The sequence below is a fragment of the Coloeus monedula genome (genome assembly GCF_965178545.1).
Source record: "Coloeus monedula genome assembly, chromosome: 9".
NCBI classification, from domain to species: domain Eukaryota; kingdom Metazoa; phylum Chordata; class Aves; order Passeriformes; family Corvidae; genus Coloeus; species Coloeus monedula.
The window spans coordinates 9410486-9433329 of NC_138789.1; the positions used below are offsets into that span (position 1 = coordinate 9410486).

A 22844-nucleotide genomic window follows, 5' to 3' on the forward strand; every position below is an offset into this window, starting at 1 on the left:
AGTGCAACAGTCTCCTTTTATTTACTTAAATGTAGAAGAGAAATCAATTTTATATAACAATCTAAAACTCAATTTTTCATTAACTGTGCTGTTATTTGCTCTACAGCTACAATGAATATTCCTTTTACAGCCCAGTATTTTGCTATCTTTTAGAAAAAGAAATTTATTACGTCTCGTTTTTTGGATGGCCATTCCAATTCTCACACTGGAGCTCTCATAATGGCATTCAAGGCTGAGATAAGCTGCATGGGGGTAGAAAACCCTCCTGAGGTCAATAAACAGACACTGTTCACACACACTGGACCTTGGCACTCATGGCCTGGCCAGTCCTGAGGGCGTTACAGTCTGTACTGACCCTCTGGTTCGGGCTACCTCAGCATCATCTCTTACATTAGGTCTAAATCCAGCCTGTTAATCAGGCAGCAGGAGAGAAATTAACAGAGTTTTTTATTAAAAAGGCAAGTGGAAGAATTGAAATATTTTTTAATATAGCTGTGCTTTGCTCAAAGATACATTTTTTCTTTTTTCATGCTTACAAAATGCACCAACTAGGCACTTTATGTAATTTATCAAATTCTAACCCCCACAGAATTATATCATTTATCTTTATGATATTATGAAGGTATTTAGTCCAAGTAATTTTATCTTTGTTTAAAATAGCCTTATTACTACGGAATGAACAAAATTATCAAATTGATATTTTCCTACTTCATATATTTGAATACCATTTCAGAACAACACTAAGAAAATGAGAGTTCATGGGAGACATCCCAGCAAGTCCAAGTGCAACACTGACAATGAAATTTCTAGGTATGAAAATGCATGTTGAGCTAAAAGGAAAAACATCACTTTTATAAAAAGAACTTTGCTTATCAAAATGACATAAAAAAATCAATGTATACAAAATAACTTTTAAATTCTTTTATTGATTTTAATTTGGCATGATCCCGTTGGATGGCAAACTAGATCAGGCCTACCATAAACTTTGACCTCAAGAATTCATCAAGGTTTTTTAACTTGATATATTATATATCTATGAGGAGAACATTTATTTACTGTTAATACACCAGAACATGAGGAAAGCTAAGTAATTTGTGATTTTATTACACTTTTCCAACCTGTCTCACAAAAGAACCATTCAGATCATCAGATAGAGAAATATAAATGCAAAATAATCTGAGTCAAAAGGTTTGAATGATAGTTACTGTGATGAACTCATCAGTTGTGCATTTCTTTTCATGAACTTCATGTTTCCTTTTGAACATTTCTAAAACAGGGAAACTTTTCCTCCACACTATTGTACTACTGTGAAAAAGAAAAAGGGATATAAATGAATTTTACAAGTTTAAGAAGCTCCATGCTTCTTTTTAATGAGTAAAAAAATTCTCAGGCCACAGCACAGTGCTTTAGAATCCCAACTATTATCATCATCACATGGAGCTGTGTACAGCATCTAATATTATTATTTCTGGAAACATTATCTGGGCTTAGAAGGGCAAATTAAAAAATCTTCTAGTATTCAGGACGCACTCTACAGAGTACAGCTTGAAAAAAGATGTTGATCTGCCTTCTGAGAACAGAATTGATGAATGATCTGAGAAATTACAAAGCTTCTGGCAGTAAGCTCAAGTAATACAAAAATTAAAATACACCCAAGTTCTACCCCACCTTGGTGCATTTTATCAAGGGCAGGAGGAGAAACAATTAGGAGAGACTTTCTTCAAATGAAAACTATCGTTAAAGATGAAAGGCTTAGTAAGTAAAGGGAGGAGTTTAAGAACATTGTTTCCTTTTTTAAAACAACAAATAATATACACATTAATTGTAAGAAATACCACAGAAAGAAATATATACCATGGACAAATATTGTGAAATTCAGGAAAAACCATCAAAGGCACTTAAGGAAACAGCAAGAATTTGTTTGAAAACAAAAGTTCAGCAGACTGGGTGGAGTTCAGTGGAACAGCAATATATTAATAGATTTGAGGGGGGGAAAACCCAACCCAAACCAACATAAAGCCCAGCAAACATATAAGCATAATTTATTCCTATGAAGAAAACATAGACTTAGCTTGGTAAGCATCTGGCTGGGTCTCAGGTTTTATATATAATAACAATTGCCAATCTCTAAAACAGCTTGAAATGGTTCATTTTTCCCTAACAGACCCAGAGGGTCTACATAAAGTGAAAATTTCCAGGGATGGATATTCCTGTTTAAACGCTTTAATGGAAACTCTCATTTACTATCTCTGCCACTACTCTGAATAAAAGCAAGTAGTCTTAGCCTGAAATTGTGGAACACAGGCATGTGGAAACATCATCCCCTTGAAGGATCAGAAGTGAATCAAAAAGTGATTCTTGTCCAACTTAAAAATATGCCAAAACCACAAAGTCTGTCATATGAACAGAAACACATCAGGAGAAGCAGAATTCTTATTATAAAAATTCTGGAGTCCCAAAAGGAGTTTTTAAGCTCTTTTGGGAAAGCACTGGCTGGAATCCTGAGCCTGGCTGAGTTAAAATACAAATACTAAATCACTGATGAATACTAACATCTGATTCTGGAAAAAATGATCTTTTTTTTTCTGAATACTTCTATAAGTATCATTTATTTCAACTTAAAATAAAAGCCAACTAAAAGTAAACTGTAACACAGTTGCATTTAAATTATTGAATGAATTCTCTTACCAATAAAACAGAAACAGTTATTACAAACAGGATTCTAAATGCTGCACTGATAGTAATCAGCACTGTAATTCAAGGTACCAATTCAAACACCACATCAAGGCATGCTGGAATATCCCTGTTCAAGTCATCATTTAAGCACTGGCCTAAGTGCTTTCATAAACTGGATCCTGTATGTTCAGTCAAATAAAGAGTTAGTGTTTTCATCACTTACTCAGAATCCTAAGACAGGTAAGAATCTCAGAAATGGGGATAACAGGTTAGCTGTCTTACCAGCAGTAGTCCAGAAGATGTGGAGGAAGCACTGGGATGTAAATATGTTGCCAATACATTGGATATAACAATGCAGCTGACGCATGAACACAAGCAGTTAACTAAAAATAAAAATACACACACAGAATTGGCAACACAAAAAACATGAATAAAAAGAAAATACAAAATCTTAAATAAACTTTTAGACATGCAAGAATCTTAACCTCCCCAAATCACCTACATAATTTTGTAAATAACTCTGAATTGCCAAAACACATCCATGAAGAACTCTGATGTAAATATATAAGCACAACATCTGCAAGAAGTCAGGCTAACAAGTCGAGTTAGCCCTCCCTGATCAGCTATTCCCTTGGAAAAAAGGAAATAATAATGAATTACTTGATGCAGTCATGGTCAAACATGAGTACTGCCATGAACACATAGGGCTGAAGTGCACCCCAGTTTAACTCGGCTCCACTGAGTGGGAAAGACTCAGGGGAGTTTTCTGGTCCTCATTTCTGCTATTTCTAACTGGAAGTGGTCTGAAGCTGCATGAAGAGACAGAACAGCAGCAAACTCAGAAGCAGGATTAACTCCTGTTTGTGTCACTATCTTGATTTCCAAACGATCTTTAAAAAAAAAATCTGAAGTGAATATTCCCTGTAACAGAAAAGCAACTTTATTACAATTTTCCAAAACTCCCTTCCCAAAGCAGAGACTTCCAAGCCTGACACAAGGATCATGGAAAATGAAGGACTCCTTGGCCAAGAAAGGAGGTGCTACAAACTGCTTGCCACTCAAAATGGACATATCTGGTTTTCTAAAGCAAACAAAAAACCACCATAAGCTCCACTTTACCCCACAACAACCAAAAATTAACTATGGAATTTATACAAAATGGGGCCAAGTCCATTCCACAAGTGAACAAAATCATCTGTAATATGTAAAGAATTCAAATTTGATCTATCTTTGCTGTCAGGGAGTCTCTCAAATTTTGTTATTTTATTATTCAGGCACAGAGTTACAACAAAATGAGAAAAAAATCGAGACTGTGTTCAAAAGAAGGTAGCTTCTATCCATCACAAACCTCATTTTAAAAGGGAAAAAGATTTTTAAAGCAAGTGCCCCCCTTACAAGTTACCAAGCTGATGGAAAAGATGAGGCTGTCCTAATGTTTTATATCACAACAAAATTACTACCTGAGTTTAACTTGATAATAGCACTGGCTATTAGACATGAACTTTCACAGTAACAAAGCAAGAGCTAAAAATAAAATGTAAATTCTGCCCATACAGCAAGTGCTAAAACATTATGGATTTTTACATGGAAAAAAACCAACCCTCTTTGTGGAACAGATCAGTCGTTAAAGCATTCACACCCGGGCTGTCTTGGACATTTAGACTTGTAAATAAAAATTACACTACAATTTTGTACATGTATTTTTACACTAAAAATGAAAAAAGCAGTTATAAGACCATTGCAGCAGAAATCACAGACAACTACAACTTGTGCAGCCTAGTTTGCTCAGCACTCAGATTAATATAACACGATTAAATATGGAAAAGAAGAGGGTCTGAAAGCTCCTGAGGGATATCATTAGGGCAAATTGCCAAAGAATGAAACATGAGCCAGTCAGGAGAGTCTGGAAGCTGCAGTGGTACCAAGGGACTTGAATGTTCGACAGTTGGAGCTTCAGTAATGTGTGAACTGCAGGTTAAGGTATCAGGAGACTCTGTTCACTGACACACAGAATGTCACTATTGACCAGCGAGCTGCCCGAGCCTGACAGCTACACTGCAGAAAGCCAAGGATATCATAATTCCCCATTTAAACTCTTCCTTTCAGATTAACATCTCCTTTCTTAGCCTTACACCACACCTCTGCAATTACTCTCATTTTAGACTTACAATAATAGCTATTTTAATAATTACTGCATGGTTACTAAGAATTGATTTGAGGGAAGAAATACATGAGTACCTTATTCCTCTTCTACGCAGTGGGATTTATGAGGTTTATTTCCATATTATCCCTCTCTGTAGTTTAACTAACACTACTGATAGCACAGTCCAGCACAGCATTGTGTTTTTTGCTCTTTCACTCAGAATGGACATGGAATTACTAATTAGCATGTCCACATACATACTATTGTAAACAGTATATAAATTTCAAACTACAACAACCTATACAAAAATCAGCATTTCATGTATTTCAATGAGAGGCTGAAAAAAAGCTGAGCATACAGTTATACAGGATATCCCCTGATGTATACAGTCGCCTCCTCCTCCTCTTAATAGGCATTCTTAAATTATGAATTAAGATGACTATACCATTTGCATGAAGAAATTTCCCTATCTTATGCATATGTCTATTATATTTTAACTCTCACTTTAACAGAGGAAGTGTGCAATTCCTTAAAAACATCTGAAGTTTTATTAGCTCATTTTATGATCTGTATTTTAGTGTGACACTCACACTAGCATCTGTTTAACATTTATAATTTTTTTAATCTACTAAATTTTATTATTTCTAGCAGGAAAGGTAAAGATTTTATTAGCTACACATCAAGCTTTTGTTGTACTGCTCCTTGCTTTTCTATTTAACATCATCTTAATGTAAGATCTTATTTTAACATTTCCCTCTATGCTGCTGCAGTAGATTTCCAAAAATTTTAGTATGCCATCAACATGTTTTATAGTTTCCTGTTGTATACAGGCTGTAACACAAGCAGCTATGGGATTGTGCTGCTCTTCAAACTGTGTGACATTTTAATATTCCGCCAACTCTGCCTTTAAGCAAATACTGATGAGATAATTACAGAGTTCAGATTAACATTTCCAAACTTTCTGGAAAAAAATCTCTTTTTTGCTTTTTGTACTGTTTCAACAGTGACTGCATTTCTCAAATGCATTGGTTATTTAAACAACCTTCCTCTTTAACTGACACATCTGCTCCACTGAACAGAAGGGATATGGCTGTGAACCCTGGAATAATGCTGCACTTCTTAAGGAACCAGGCAGCTCAAGAGCTCTGAAAAGCCAGGCACCAGTTAGAACTCGACCACTTACATCAGAACCCTACAAAGGACACCAGATCTGAGGGTGTCCAACAGCATCTGTGCTTGGGAGCAGAGCCCAGCAGCACCTGCCAAAGGCTGCAGGAGGAGATCCTCAAACAGAGCACACAGCACAAGCTCCCAGGCAAAGAAATGAGAGTCTGTTGCTTGACCAAGTGGGGATATCTTGTGCAGAAAACAATTCCTTACACTATTTAGGGACAAAGGCATCTCTCTGGAGTCCGACAATTGACTGCTATCTATTCTGAAAGGAATTATCCTTTAAAAAAATAATTGTAAGGAAAGATACGTCATAGATCAGGAAAAACTCATTTTCAAAACGGGTACACATTCTCCTAAATTATCTTGAAGTTGTCTTCAGTAGACATTCTCCCAAATTATCTTGAAGTTGTCCTCAAGACTGTGTACAACCCTACTTATTTTTCCACTGACAACTGGAGATAAACATCAACTGTGAACTGTAATTCCTTTTAAAGGTAAGTTTTATATAAAAAGGCAAAATCCCTCTGTCCAACAAAATTTGCTGTGTGTTTATGTATACACACACATAGATCACTGCACAACTCTGCAATTTGCTAAAAAATCTTAAATTGTAGCAGAGAAGTGCTGCAGAACCTAGTTTCTGCAAATCTCATAATTTATTACCTGGTTTGAGGCAACAAATGATGTTGAGACATCCCGCTGTAGTTCAGTGAACTAGAAAAGACCTATTAGAGTTGTGTTTCTATCCATAAAAAATGGGTAGGCAATTTCTAAGTAAACCCATTTGCCAACATTGAACGGAACCTTTAACATTTTTGCGTCCATCAATTTTAATTTTTAGACTGTTTTTTTCCATGTCAAATAATGTCTTTCAGTTAAACAACTTTTATGTTCAAGAACAAATCTAACTATATTCCTAAAATTGGTTTAAATAATTTGTTTTTAAAGTACATGAACAGCAGGAGTCAATCAATTTGAATTAGTTAAAAGTAAAATTTCAGTGTTCAACCCTCTAACAAATGAACACATCTAATTTGAAATCTCTTACATTTGCACTGGACATGAGAAGAAGCTTTATGTCTCATTCCATCAGTAATAGGTTTACTGATAGTACTGAGTACAACTGAAAGTTTCAGTCTGTTTCTGATCTCTCCTGATAAGATGCTGCAGCCAGAATCAACATGTGAGCTTTCATATACTGCAAGGAAAGTAATTGCTGTTTTCTCCAGTGTTCTGCAGTGATTCTGGTAAAATAATCTTTATCTCTGCCCCTGCAAAAAACCATTCTGAAAATAGTCTCTCCAAATAGTGGGAGACCACATTACAGAGTTCGTTAGCAAAATTCATTATTGGGGGACAGAAAATTGATTGCTACCAAATCTCTACAAGACTGAAGTAATGTCCAAATTCTTCCTACCTCATGGCAATAAGCAGACAGTTGAGAAGGATGTTGTTCAAAAGCTATGCACTGATGAACATGAACAGCCAGGAGAAGTTTTAGTTCAAGGCTTCATCAAAGCAGGTTTACCTGCTCCTGGGAACACAGAGTGCAGCTCCTCCCCTCCCTCACATGGATGCAGTAATTCTGATGTGTGTATCTGCTACCCCAATGCTCACTTCTACCAATGAATCTTTCTGCTCTGTATTTCAAGGGGATCGGTCCCTTTTTGTTATCTTTTTTCCTTTTCCTCATTTTAGCTTTTGCCAAAACACTGTGACATGTCTAGAGCCACTCTACTTCAGCTGAAACACTTTCTGCAGACTCACAGACAATGCTTATTTGATACCTAATATTCACATAATTTCGATGAGTAACAAGAAAATACCTGTATCCTGCACAAAAGTTACCTGGCAGTTTCTACCTATATAAATTACTTTCTTCAAAGCCTGTTCTATAGTCAAAGGTAAAAAGAGAGGAAGAGCATAGGTAGCAAGATTTGCACACATTGCAATGCACAAACTAGAAAGACAGAAACTGATTAGCAGAATCTTGTCAGAAAGCCAAAAACAGCAACAGAAGTTAAACAAATGCTAAAGTAAAATTAACCTGTGATTCTGTACAACCTTTCAAAATCTACTGTAAGCAACTAAAGAACTACTGTGATAAAACCATTTCCTGAAAAATCATCAAACACTGTCAATCTCTGTCAACACCATGTCCAGAAACGGGTGCTGGTGTGCTCTCTCCCTCCTCCCTCACAGTCCCAACGGGCCAAAGAACTGCTTCCCTCCCACTGCCTTGACCACACATATGTTGAAAGATGCCCAAGATTCTGTGTAGTTTTGTTATCTCATCTACTCATTAATACCTACAGCAATAAACTGTAGGGGATGGGTCACTGTTTTACCACAATTACAGCAGGTACCATCAGCCTGGACCAACCCTTGCTGCTCCTACCCCAACACTCTCAGTTCACAAGAATTACTGAGAAATCACTATGTGCTTCCTGAAAGGGGAACAGTCGTACAGGTGAAAGGAAGCCTCTCCTCTACGTTATTACAACTCATAAGACAACCAACTTCAGAGGGGCAAACATATCTAAAACTTGTTGGATTGAGAATGAGATCAGGCCCCAAACCCATAACAGATGCTTAACATTTGTGGAGACCTACCTTTCCATCCACTTCTTGAACAGGGGGCAGGGCAGGGAAAGATTGCTGGGGAGTAAAGTGCAAAGGGAGCTCTTGCTTTTGCCAGTTTACAAGAGAGCATAAATCTATTCCCAGCTCTAAAGATTAAACACTCAGACTAAATGATAAACTAGCCCATTCTGATGGCATTGGTGAGAAATCAGTGAGGAAAAAAATTAGCAACAAAAGAGAACAGAATATATTGCCCAAGCCATGATATGCAAAGTCACTTCCATGTAATTCTTTAATTTAGCTCCTGGCTAATCATTTTCCATCTGTCATCCCCATAATCTTTAGGAAGAAAAAGAAGGAGGACCTTAAATGAGCCATAATGCATTTTCCTCCTGTTGGCAAGATGAAAACCCAGCTCTCCTCTCTCACAGAGGGAGAGAGAAAGGGAAATATATTTCCAGTTCACAGATGAAATTTTTAATTTTTTTCCTTGTAAAAATTAAAGATGAAAAAGAAAACACTTATATAAAAAACTTATTTTCTCCTGGAATTGCAGCTGGGTTTTTTAGGATTATTCACTTCCTTTTATCATTCTTTCTGGGGAAAGGAAAGGGAAGAGATGAGTGTTATTCATGATTTTGACAGCGCTTCATATACAATCAATTTCATTCTTTTCTTGCAATTCTTGATTCACAAAGCAGCATTATGGCATCATTCTTGTGCATTAGTTTGGAAGAGAAAAGAGAAGGCTGCAGACACGGCTTGTTCCTTGCCTATGGCTCCAGGAGTGACATGTTTCCCAATAACTGAAGCTGAGCAGAAAATAGAATTGAAGTGGTAGTAGACAGGTGAGTGCTCAACAAGGAATACCACTGACATACTGTGCCTACACCAGGGACCTACAGGCGCTTTTACAGAAAATCAGAGGTATCTATATAACAAAGTAGGTGTGGGTGCAGAGAAAAAATATGTAACTTCATTCAGTTACTCAATATTTTCATACCAGAAAGGGTTTTTTGTATTTTTTATAGGTTGAAAAGGGAACTCTTGGAAGTTAATCATCAGGTTTTATCCCTAACACGTTAGAGATCAGGTTAACTAACATGCCTCTTATGATACTCATTTATCCTATAATAAACTAACTATGCTTCTTTAAATCATCTGTTCAAAAATTGCAGTTTCCTCACATTTCTTCATTTCATCTCTGTATGTTCTTGATTTGTTTATTACCATCTTGACATTCATTTATTCCCTAACTTCTTTATCTCTGCCTTAATCACAAAAACACAGAACACTACAAGCATTCACACCTTCATGTCCCTTTTCCTGACCATCTCCTGACACATCCTTTCCTTCCTCCTTTATTTTATAATCTGTCTCTACGGAGGAAGAGCTACCCTCCCATAAAATGAGGCGGTTCTGCAAACATTTCCCACCTCTGACAGGAGAGCTTCCAGGAAAATCATTTCTGATTAACATTTCCTCCTCCAAAGGAACTCCATGGCATGTTCTTCTGCCATACACTAAGAAGCAGCAGGGAAAAACTTCCTTGTGAATGGCTGACAGGCAACTTACTGTAGCAAGAGTAGAGATAACCACCAATGATGCTATAGCTCATCTTATCATTGGTGAATTTAGGAAAAAAAGAGTGATAAAGCAGTAGCAAGTGTGAAAAGGGGAAATCTTGCCATACCAGCACACCAGAACGAGGGCTGGTATTGCACTCATGTACCCTTCAGCAACCCTTCACCACTTCTTTTGCTTCACACGACCACCAAATGACTTCACTGGTACTTATTGGAGGGGGTGAGACAGTTCTGCTCAACAGAATAGGGACTCTTTCCCTTTCAGTTCCCCTTCAGCCCAGCCACAAAGGACTCAGTTCCTAAAGGCTTCTCTCAGAGCGCTTACGCCCACAGCAGTGCCTGCACTGGCTCTGCACAGCGTTTTTTTCCCTCAGTTTCTACTGAATTGCCAAATCTCATGTGAACTGGAGAAAGAAACAACTTTGCCCCAGTTTAACTCAATCTTGGAACTTTCTTTTTTCCTGCAAGTGCTAGTAAGTAAAAAATTAAATTCTGAAACTAATTTGTAGATCTGTCTTTCTGCCTACGTGCCTTTTTTCTTTTACTGTGTGGATTTTTGAGGTTTGGGATTTTTAAATTTTTTTTATAAAACCCAGCAATGAAGTTTTTCATGTTTTACACAGATGGCAGGTAATAGCAATTTTCAACTATTTATTGGCTCTCCCCCCCACTCTCATTAAAAGATGATTTTTTAACAACACATTTCAATTTCTTTTCACAAATTTTTTCAGCAATTATTTCTCCTAATATTATGCTGTGGCAATGGGAAAACTATTCTAAACTTCAAGACTGAGAGAGCTTTCCAGATGTGGCTGTATATCCTAATTCCACTGTATTCCATATTGACATCCCACAGCCTCATTGCTGGAAGTGTGCTCCCTACAGGTGTCCCAATGGGAACTTAACTGCACCTACAACAGTTTACACCCCTGCCCAGTTTATCTTAGACTGCTTACACCTGAACTAAAAAAAAAAAAAAAAAAAAAAAAAAAAAAAAAAAAAAAAAAAAAAATTTAACGCCACTTGTCGTTTACTTCCAGACCAAATGGCCCAACTGAGGCTATATTCCAAAATTAATTCTAATTATGCTTCTGGGAGCACAGCGAGTATCAGCAGAATATCCATTCTGCCACGCAAGTTAATGATAAATTCCCATCCATTTCTTGACTTTTAAGAACTAAATTTAGCCCTTGAACATCTCCAGGTCACATGAATTTGAGATACGAATTAAATTTTAAATCTGTAGTATTTTTACTGAGCAACTATGTATAGTGTGACAAGTGCTGAACAAGACTAATGAGGCAAAGAGAATAAAGCCAATACTCAGTCCAACTCACTGAGGGCAACTGTAGAAAGCTCTCTTTGCATGGAAGCAACAGTAAAAGTGATTCCACAAATGTATGTGTGTAAATTTATATTCAGCGCTCCTTCACCACCAAAACAAATCTGTATCTTCTATTGACATACATGTCTGTTTATGTAGGGCTACCAAAGAAACCCAGAGCCAGCACCAAGCAGAACTTGTACGCACCTGCTCTGAGACACATCAGGCTTGTATTACCCGAAACAAATACTGGTCAAAGTGGAGCTAACACTTAGACATTTGCTTTAAAGTGTAGCATCCCTTCCACCTGCCAGCGCCGGCCGCAGACGATCCCATCTAGTTAGCATATTACTGACAGGCTGATGAGAAAGCTCCTGTCAGACACTGGCCAGGCGGGTGTTGGAGATGAACACACAGCCCCAGCTGACTAGTTAGGGAGAGACTGCAGAGGTACAATTACAGAGGCATATGACAAGCTTTCATGCTTGAGTGACTTGAGAACCGATGACATGGCTTTAAACAGCAATCCTTCCTACCTCCGGTCACAAAACAGCAATAAGTCAACTGATGCACTGTTGTAAAATCATGATTTATTCCTTTGCTTTGAATACATGAGAGTGTGGTATGATGTTCTGGTAGACTACCACAGCAGGTGCACTTGGGGCCAAAACATCTAGGGCCTGCCTCCAGCATGCATAAAATCAATGCTGTAGTTCAGCCTTCGTGGAAAATCCAACCCCAGTGCTTTAATAATTTATAGAAAGACTGAATTAAAAAGTTATTTGTACTGAAACTCATACAGCTCCATGCAACTAATAAGAATACATGCAGATGCAGTGACGTGGGAGAAAACAGTGCTGGGCAAGAACGTACAGCATGACATTTAGGAAAGGTCTTCCTTTTGCTGCTAAAGTGAAATAACTAACAGCCACCTCTGTCAATAGATCAATCCCTTTGTTTCATTCATCCTTTCGCTTAATCCAAAGCCATATATTTTGTTTCTCTTTCATAGTTTACTGTTCAAAAGCCAGAAATGGTAATTTTTTTGCTACAAACAGATCTTACAGAGCACAATCCTCAGGCTAGCTGAATCCATCTCGCTCTAACACTAAGCCTGAAGCAAGCTGTGAGGTTGGTGATAATCACATTATTAAAGTGGTTGGAAAGTCAAGCTAATAAAAGAACCAACAGTTCGGGCAAATAATGACCCAGAAGCTACAAGAGAACGGAGTGGTGGGAAGTTTCCACTCATATCTTGGTAGTAATTGGAAGGACTAGAAGACAAATATCTACACCAAATGAGTTTTTAAAGGGGATAAACCCACAGAAAACCAGTTTCAAGGAAGATGCAAAGAAAATATAACAACTGTAAAAATCTGAAGATGCACATAAAACAAAGCCTGCTTGGCTAAAATAAAATATATACTGGAACACTCTCAAGATGGTTCTTTTTTTCCTGTTTTGGTTTGTTTTTTTTTTTTTTTTAATTAAAAAACTCTACTGGGCAGCTTAAAACAGGCAACCTTCTTTTATTTTTTCCTCTACAGTAAACCCTTTTTAATATACCATCATTTCCCCCCTTCTTTTTTCCATACTAGGACTGATTCTTTACTTGATTATAGTGACAGTATGAAATTAATAGGGCAGAAATGGTAGACAAAGAATTCCTGAACATAAGTAAGGGCAGCCTTCCATTCCTGGCCCCCACAAGAAGGGCGAGGAGAAAGCGAACAAGGCCTTGAATTATGCCTTTTGTTATCAGTCACTGCCCTGAGATAGTGAACCAAAACAGAGCTGATAACTTGAAGGTGACATCACATCCCAGTCTTCATGAACTGACATAAACACTTCATATTCAGTAAACCCAAAAGATAAGGCACAACTCCCTTAACAGAAAGTTGTGCTTGATTGCACTATTTTTGAACAATTAATCTTTTCAAGTATCAAGCTGTAATTTAGGAATATTAAAACACCACCTTTGCAACAGAAAGTACCAGTCTGCTGCACTTTGGATGCAACAGTAAAACAGCACAAAGCCTGCAAAGGCTAACGTCCAAACAGACTCCATTTGCTTGCTGTATTACATCAAGCAATCCCCATTTTAAAGAAGAAATATCTTATGCCAAAAACACATTTAATCATTCCTGGCAATTCAATTAAATTCTTATAGGCAATACTGGAAAGTGTTTCATTAACTTTTTTTAACTATATTGCTCTGTAAAGAAGCAAGCCATGCATCACTCCTGTTCTGTTCCTGAAAGAGATGAGCAGGCAGCACTTCTGTGAACTGAAGCTTTTAATAAGCTAAGTCTACTTTTCTGTTTTATCAGAACTCACTACTGCAAATGAAAATTAACCAATCCTGTATAAAAAGTGGATCCAACATCATGTGGCAGTAATTTTGTATAGCCATGACTTAAGTAATGCTAGGAGACTGAAAAACCAACTAGAAAGAAAGTGAAGCTGGTGTGCTGTCTCATTTTGGATTTGACCTGCAAGCCACTATTTACATTCACAGCTTGGGGACACTCCAGGATGTCCAAACACCACTACAAACATCTGGAAAGTGACATGAATTATTTTCAAGTGAAGACATAGGCAAGATGGCTATTAATTCATTAAAAGGTTAGGAATAAACAGCTGAACTGTAAACAAAGTGGAAATTTCTCACAACCAAAATATTCTATCTGTTGTTCTGTAATGACTTCCAAAAAGGAATTTGATCATGTAAATAAGGTAGTCTAGATCAGCACAGTCTAATTCTGGTGCTTCCTCATGGCTTGTCACATCATAGCAATAGACACCAGCTGGGATGTTCAGCCTAACAAAAACAAGTCTTAAACAGATCCAAATGTAGGCTGAGAGTACAATTCTAAATTGTGTCAAGCAGACAGACACGTGCTCACCTGCAGAATGAATCTTCCATGGGCTCAGAGCTGCCATCATGATTCCTATCTCCTCTCTACTGAAGCAGTAAAACAAGGTTGACTGGGGCATCATTGGAGCTGAGTTTTTTAAATGGTGTATTTCTTCCCCCCCCCCCCTTTTTTTTTCCCCCCTTAAATATAGCAAGCAGTGTTTCAGACTGGCAAAGTGAAAAAAAATTCTGATTCCCCAGTTTTGCTACATCATGTGAGCTTCTGCTAAAACAGATTCTTTGAAAGAGCTTTCCCTTCAAAATCTATTTGCCCATTCAGGTCTTACTACTGTGTTGTAAAGCACAATTCTTGCCCTAGCCATTTCAGGAAGGGAAGAGGGAGCATGGAGAGGGGAAAAAAACCCCTCTAATAAAATACAGAAAATTCCTAGGAAAAAGTAAAATCTTTGGTTGTTAAAAATATATCAGAAACTAGTAATGTGAAGATTGTTTAAATTCATTTAGTATTTATTGTGCTGGCTTTCCGTTGTTCACATGGCCTCTGCTTGTATGACCCCGTGTTTGCTTCACTGCAGTTCCCAGGACTGACTTAGCTCCACACCCTGCAGAGCACAGGGCAAGTGCTGCCTCTGTGCACTGCCCTAACTGCAGTGCTGGTCACAGATCCAGGGACCCAACACCGTGGTGTTTAAAAAATAATAAGGAAATTATATAATCACTACTACAACCTGCAGTTGTAAAACCTGTCAGCCCTCTATGGCAATTCTGAATCTTCTCTAGCTTCAATTTACTTTGGACTCAAAAAAATTGAAAGGAGTTTTATCCACTATTTATAATCAGAGAATTCTCACTCCTTACAGCACTTGCAAGTCTTTGAAAATAGTAATTTTTAGTACTATATCCAACCTTGTACCCATGTGTTCATTTCTTTGGTAGTGCAATTACCAGTGTTCAGAAACACAGAATTGATTTTCCACCACAGACAGCATATCAAGCAAAATGTTTTACGCATCATTCTTCAAAAAAATTAAGGTAACAGTGCTTAATAAGCTAAAGATTCTGTGTAAGAATTATACTCTATGATTAAAACTTGGTTATAAAGTGACAGTCTTGTACTGATGCAAAAACTGACTTGGGAGTGTTCTCAAAATACAGGGGATTTTAAAAACCTGTAAGATTCTGTGAAGAGTAAAATAAAATGGCATCTGAATATTTAGGTATACTTTCCAAACAAAATGCAAAATGCAGTCTAAGAAGGCATAAGAGGGGGGAAAAAAATTTTAATGTGAGCAGCAGCTTAAAACCTTTAATTAAAAAACCGCTATTTTGAGTTGTACGTTATTGACAGTCTGAAGAGCTGCTCCAAATCAGAGATATTACAGTGTGCACTCCCAAACCACTCTAACAAAGATGAATCTACCTATTACCAGGTTAGGATAGCAGCTATTATTAGGCACCCTTGATTTCTTTCAAGTAGCTCCAATGGAATAAGCCACAAGTGAATAATAAAGATCTTATAATAGCCCTTAAGAATTCTTTTTAGGTTAGAAGGCACAAAAATGAACTTGGGAGAGTTAAAGAACTCTCATCTCCCGATAAGAAAAATAATTAACCTGACTTAATGTATCTGAGTAGGTCTTACATAAATCAGACTTTTGTACTTCAAGAGCCAGACTAAAACCATATATTAGAAGAGTATGTAGATATTGTCTTTTAAGTACACATGGAACATATCTAAAACCACAAAGGTCTGCAGGTCATTTTGTGAAATGTTCAATATATCCTACTTAAAAGGAGATGTGTGAAGTACTTACAGTGCTTAGTTTGCTGGAGGTAATAATGATTCGTCTCTCATGCAACATACTGGCATAAAGTTGCAGCATGTTGTTCACATCCACAGCAACAAAATATTCAGTGAGGTTTCTCTGTTTAAATAAAAAAGAAGTTAATAATATAGCAACAGTAGTAGCTAAGTGGAACATTTGATATACATTACTTGTGAACATTTTTGTCAAATTAGTAGGTGGGGAAAAAAAACAAACCCCAAACTATTAATGAAATCCCTTTCCACCAAAACTTGTGCACTTTAAAAATAATTAATTGGGTTTTAAAGCAAATGAAAAGTTAACTGTGGTGTAAGCTATTAATATTTCACTCATTTCATTATGCTTGTGACTTAGATTTGCCCTTTTGTTTTCTCAAATTGGAAAGATTATGAGATTGGTTATTATACCAATATCCCCATATGCTTTTAAGGTGACCATTACTTCCAACTCAGGAAGGGATCTTCCACCACTGTGATAACTGGTCTGTCACAGCTACAGTAATAAAACTGCTACTTAGCCAGGATCTCCCAAAGTCAACACATTTTATTCCATTTCAAGTACAGCAAAACAGCTTGTTGAACAACATCAAGCTTTTGCTTGAGCTGTATGTGCCATGATATCAAACGTCCAGCAGAACTGGTGGAAAGTACTGGGTTCTTCCTGCAGCCACCCTTTTCACCCCTGTAAGAATCCTGCTGTGGGGTTTAATCAGAGGCAAAGCCACCAGCACCTCCCATTAATAGTTCAGACATCAGAAAAGTGGGGGCAAAAGAGAAAAGGGTGGGGGGATCTCTGTGTTCCAGCTGAATGTAACAGTTATTCCTGCAGGGCACAGTGCCAGAGAGACACAGGTTCTGAATAAGCTAAAATAGCTAGCAGCAAAAACGCCTGGAAAACAGCAAATTTTTGTAAACAGTGGAGAACATGTATGAAAATATACTAATACAGCCCCCAATATGCAAAATATTTAATTTCACATATTCATTCTCATATCTGCAACCAGAACTCCTGTTCATCTGTTCTCAGGGACAACAATGTCACTGAATGTTCATGTAGGAGGTCTATCAAGGACAGGCCCTAGCAGAAGGACAGACATCAACAGTGGAATTGTACACTAACATTCTATTCTATTCTATTCTGGATGTGGCCAACACACAACAGTAAGGCCTCCCAGCCCTGAAAAAAAAGCCAGGGCAAGATGAGTAGGAAAAGCTTCAGAGTGGAGTGACTTCCCTTTTGGATATATTGCAACATTAAACAAAACAAAACAAAACCACAAAAAAAACCCAAAACAAAACAAAACAAAAACAAAAACCACAAAAAAACCCCCCAAAGAAATTGAAAAGACAAAGAAAGATCCAACAGCCAATCTAGCTTCATGCAAATTCATAAACCCATTATTAATTTCAAGACATGAAGTAATAGAGTTATTCTTGGTCCATGTTGCATAGAATTTTTGGAAGAGATAAAAACCAGAGCTTTAAGGCTACAAACACTCAGTTTTGGAAAAAACCCTCTGGTCTTTCAAGTGCTACTTTTAAGGGGTTGTCAGAGGCTGATGCACCATGAGAATTTGAGTCCAGTTTATCTTAGACACCCTCCAACACTGCAGTTGATAATGGTGTGCTGATTCCTTGCTGAAAAAGCTGTGGTAAAAAACAGTTCATAATCTTGTACAGACCAATTTGTCTTTGGGAGACAGTCACAGTTATTTCTCTGTTACATTTGAAAAGCTACTGCCCCTGAAATACGTGAACCTTAAAACAAAAGGTAAAAAAATTCATTTTATGGCCAGTTTACTGTAATTATCTCACCTCTTCACTCCTTGCATGTTCTAGCTCTCCATTAGTACCTTACTATTTTGATTCACACTGAAAGGATGAGACTTCTATTAATGCAGTAAAAAATAATTATAGGAAGGCAGCTAAAAATTACTTTGTCTTTCTCAAACAAAAAAAATAAATCTACAGTGGCATCATTGCAAGATCCTCCATCAGCCACAGGTCCAGATAGATGCTTTCCCATATTTTCTTCAATTTGAGCCCATAACACACCTTCTAGACTCCAAAACTATGTTCTATTAGAACCTCAAACAGTAAGTTAAGAGATTCCTTAAAAACAGAGGCATTCAAAACATAAGGTAAAACAGATGAAGACATAAATTTAAAAAACTAAGCCCTGTCCTGCCCAATGAGCCCTAACAACAAGTGTCCTCTCTTTTATTCCTCCATCCAGCAACTTTCCCTGGTCTCTTAGGTTGCAACATGGTCCATGCCACCATCTTAGACTCCTTCTCACCAGCACAGATGTACCCTCAGGCCTCCTCTCTGCTACCAGCACCCTCCTGCTCCTCTCCACCGGTGTTTCTCTATGCCCTTCCCTGGCCCATCCCACCCTGCATCACGGGACGCCGAGGGGAGCTGGGAGCAGCTCCCTGCTGCCCCAACACCATCATCCACCAGGCATGAGCTCTGGGGCACTGCATGATTTTGGGAACCCCAACAGCTTAACTTTCAGAAGGAAGTCACTGTTTGAAAGTGTAAAAACACATTCATACAGCCATATACCATTCCAGATTTGGAGGCTGGAGGGGGGAAAAAGGACCCTTCAAAGCTCTTTCATGAGATGCTATCTAGCTAAACACATCATAGAGAACGTGATCCAAGATTTCCCATTTGTGCTTTACCCACAGCACCATTCAGGACTTAGCACTTACAGAATGCAAGTCTTCATAAAGTAAATAAAAACAACAACCAAAAAAAAAGCCCAAACCTCTGTTCCTGGTGCTTGGTTAGCATCCAAGGGTAAGCAGGTACAGCATGTTTTCAAAAAGTCGGAAACAACACCTTCTTGCACAAAAAATGTGTGTCTTGAAGGCTGAACTTGCAGCTTAGCAATGCACTGTCTAAAGGGCAAGTATTCAAATAAAACACGAGGTGCAGAAGTGGAATATATTTTATGTAAGTAATCCTAGTAAATGCAAAGAAGCCAAGTAACTACGAGCAAAGGGTGGATATAGCAGTGGTCAGAAATGTCCTGTTAATGCTTTAAAAGGGGTTAATGAATGCAACAGTAACTACCAGCTAAAGGTTGCAATAATAGACATCAATCATTTCTAAAAACTGTCTTGGAAAAAAAAAATCTCCTCTTGATAAAAGCAAAAGTTCAGCCTAGCCCAAAATGAGGTTAAATAAGAAATGGAATACTTACACTTTCAGGGATAGTTGGCAATCCAGTTATATCAGGAGTAATGAAATACGAGTGCTAATCGATGGGAAAAAATAATTGATAATTTATGCACACAGGAAAAAGAATTCTTTTCTTAAGAACCCAGCATTTAGGATTTCCAACCCCATCTGTGTTTAAGCAAATAGCCATTTCTCTAATAGCATTCTTGCTGCTGCTAGACAAAGAATTAAGCAGATCACAACGTGAAATGACAAGCTCTGGTTCTGCATAGCACAAAACCGAGGAAACAAAATACTGGGCTTCAGTTTTGAAATAACACTGAAATTAAGCCAGCTTTAAATGTTGTCACGAGCCTGAGAATAGCATTGATTAAATTAAGCACTGAATTAAAAATTGCAACAAAAAAAAGTTAAAGGACAAAATGTAAATTTAGAATGGAAAAGAAAAACCATTCACATGAGAAAGATAATTAGAACAGAAATATTATTACTTGATATACAATTCTCCTTTCTTTCCAAACATCTTTGTATCAAAAATGTGCTAACAGTAATGCAAGATCTGAAGCCTGAGATTCTGCAATCATTTATGAAATACATTAACAATTTTATGCATCTTAGTTTGAGGCCATCTAGGATGTAAATATAAAATGGATTAAACTAAAACCAGATATAATTTAAATTACCCTCATTAATCCAATGCTCTTATTAGTTATCAGACATGGATATAGCTCAGAAATTTTAAGGCATTTTTGCATGTTAGTCTAAATCTTGAAGGAGAAAGAACCTCAGTGAATACTAAGTAAATAAGATAATTATTGGGGTTTTAGCATTTGTTTTTAACAGAATTTTTACATTTTTCCAGACTTCTTTTGTTCTTACAGTATATTTTTACAATTATAATTAGCAACACAAAGACATAGCTTGTTTTCAAGTCAAATTTGAAAAAGATATATCAAACCAAAGTCTATAAGACTTACATGTGTCTTGCCTTCAAGAAAAAAAAATTAATAGTATTAAGTCTGTGTAGGAGACTTATTAAACCAGCTTGATACATTTAATAGAAAATTTTCCCCACAAATTAGGTCATTTGGCAATAGTTAAAATTTAAGGAAAAAATTGGCTTAAAAAAGGCATCCCATAAACATCATACCACTTGCACAATAAATATCACAGGTATTGTTTCACATCAACACAGGAAAAAAAGAGATTTTTTCCTCCGGTCAAGAAGAGGAAAATATTCAGATTAGACTCAGACAGAATGCCTGCATTCTTCAGAAGTATATTGAAAACAGAAAATTATTCCCTATACATAATAAGGTCACAGAATATTTATCAAAAGATTTCTGAGTAATGAAGTTATTAACTTGAAGAAGTAATAATTTCTAATTAACAAAGTAATAATATTTCACTAATTAAACAGAAAAGGAAGCCAGAACTATGAGAAGCAAAAGCCATCACTGCAGTCATTAAGAGCCATAAAGCAGCAGAAACACTGTGGTATGGAGTCCTTGCACAACTTTGTGAACTCGCTTAGGAAGATGTATGACCTTGGAAGAGATACTAAATCAATAGCTGCTGTCCTCTATGAAGTTTTCTCTAAAAAAGGACACTGGAAAATGCAAGTTTTGCTCATCAGTTCAAGGGTTTGATTTTCATAGCAGGTTTTACAAAAGCATTATGATGCACACACACATAGCTCTGAAGCTGGACTTAAACAGAAAAGGTATGCTGATATTAGACTGGTCTTTTAGGCCAAAGACAGCAGCAGAATTTCCCAAAGGACAGGTATAAATAAGCCTCAAATCAACAGAAATATCCCATAGCAAGTGATTATTTCTTTAATTACGATAGGCTTTAGATAGTCAGTGCCTTTAAAACTCACCGATACAAGACAAGGCTGTTTTTTCAAAACTTGCTCACTTGCAAAAATCATCTCTTGGTTCTTATGCAAGATGAGAGAAAGATTGAACAGTTGACTTTTGAGTTTTCCAACAAAAAAGGCCAAAGCTGGCTGTACTGCTTGTAATATTCCATGTTTAAAATATTGGCTGAAAGTAAGTTTTATTCCTTTTATTCCTCCCCCATTTGAACTCAGACTTAGCTGGCTTTTCCAACAACAACAAAATTTTTAAAACTTTTTTAAAAAGGAAAGTGACCCAAATTATTTTTAAGCTCATGTTTCACAGAACAAATAACCACCTCATAAATTTCAGCTGCAGAATATTTGTTACTGGGACCAACAGGTGAGAGTAGAACTTGGTCCCTAACTGGACAAAGGTATTTTGGTGTCTCCTGACCAAGGATTGCTAGGAAACACCATGTATCCAGATATTGGATGTAATTTATGCATGGTTATGCACACACAGTCCTAAGGACCACTGTGGGCTACCACCCAAACCCTGCTGCAGCACCCATGAGCCTTTACCCTGCAGCACATCTGAGTGAATGAAATCTGAACCAGACTGATCCTGGCACAAGGAAAAGCCACCTCATGATGTCATTTCCACAATTATTCTTAAGGCTATTACTCCTGATGGTCACTTATTTATTTATGAGGGCCAAGAAAGAAATATCAATACATAAGACTAGAACTGAAAGTGGCAATAAATATTTCCCTGCTCCCTGCAGCATTACAAAAACAGAGATGCCTGTAGACCCAACAAGCATTGGGATTCCAGCTGACCCATTCCTCCCTCCTCTGCCCCATCTGAACCCACAATATTTGCTCGACTGTCCCTGCAGCCAAGCATTTGGCAAGAGGTTTGCATTTAGATAACCATTGTTCAGCTAGAAAGATTACAAAACTCTTTGATATAACTGGGAACAAGACATAATTGAGGAAAAAAAACAATTCCAAAGTCAGACAACACTGAAATAAAACCAACTATTGACTTAAGAGCAAGCAATCTGTCGTTCCAGTGTAGCCAGCTGTATTCACCAAAACAGCCATCTCCACATTCCCCACAACATTCATTTTGAGGTTGGCAAGTTCTAGAAAGATGAACTTTGTGAGAAATACAAAGGAAAATATATTTAAAAGTGCTCTATGTCCCTCTGAGCCACAGAAGCTTTGATGGACATTTTATAAAGCATTTTAGAGTTGCCAAATTATAATTGGTTGTAATACTGCAATTAATGATAGCAAAATATTATTTGATATACAGAAGTATTTTTGTCAAAGGCATTAGGAACTGAAACATTACACTGACAACAGAAAGAAAAAACTTATCAACAGAAACAATTCCAACTGCAGCCTCAAAACCAGTTCATTGTTCTGGTGAAAAACAACAAACAAGACTGGAAGGACTTTCAAATACAGTCAATTAGCACTGTACAAGGGGAGAAAATATTAGCTCTCTATAGCCTAGTGAAAAACAAGGAATTTGTAATATTAAAAATTAAAATAAAATAAAATAATCATTAAGTTAAGCAGCAAGGATCAGTAACTGCTGCAACAGAAGTGGTAG

At 37.2% G+C, this 22844-nt stretch overlaps 1 protein-coding gene across 3 annotated transcripts in view; it reads right to left on the bottom strand.

Moving 5' to 3' along the window:
• Positions 1 to 22844, bottom strand: part of DENND1B (DENN domain containing 1B) — a 153705-nt gene that overhangs the window by 54185 nt on the left and 76676 nt on the right. For 2 of the 3 annotated variants that reach the window (XM_082287103.1, XM_082287105.1), the window contains 4 exons: positions 21260 to 21319; positions 19400 to 19453; positions 16178 to 16288; positions 2959 to 3059 (listed from right to left, as the gene is read on the bottom strand). In XM_082287103.1, coding sequence (XP_082143229.1) covers positions 2959 to 3059; positions 16178 to 16288; positions 19400 to 19453; positions 21260 to 21319 — 326 coding nt within the window. The remainder of the gene's footprint in view (positions 1 to 2958; positions 3060 to 16177; positions 16289 to 19399; positions 19454 to 21259; positions 21320 to 22844) is intronic. The other variant, XM_082287104.1, reaches the window with a different exon arrangement.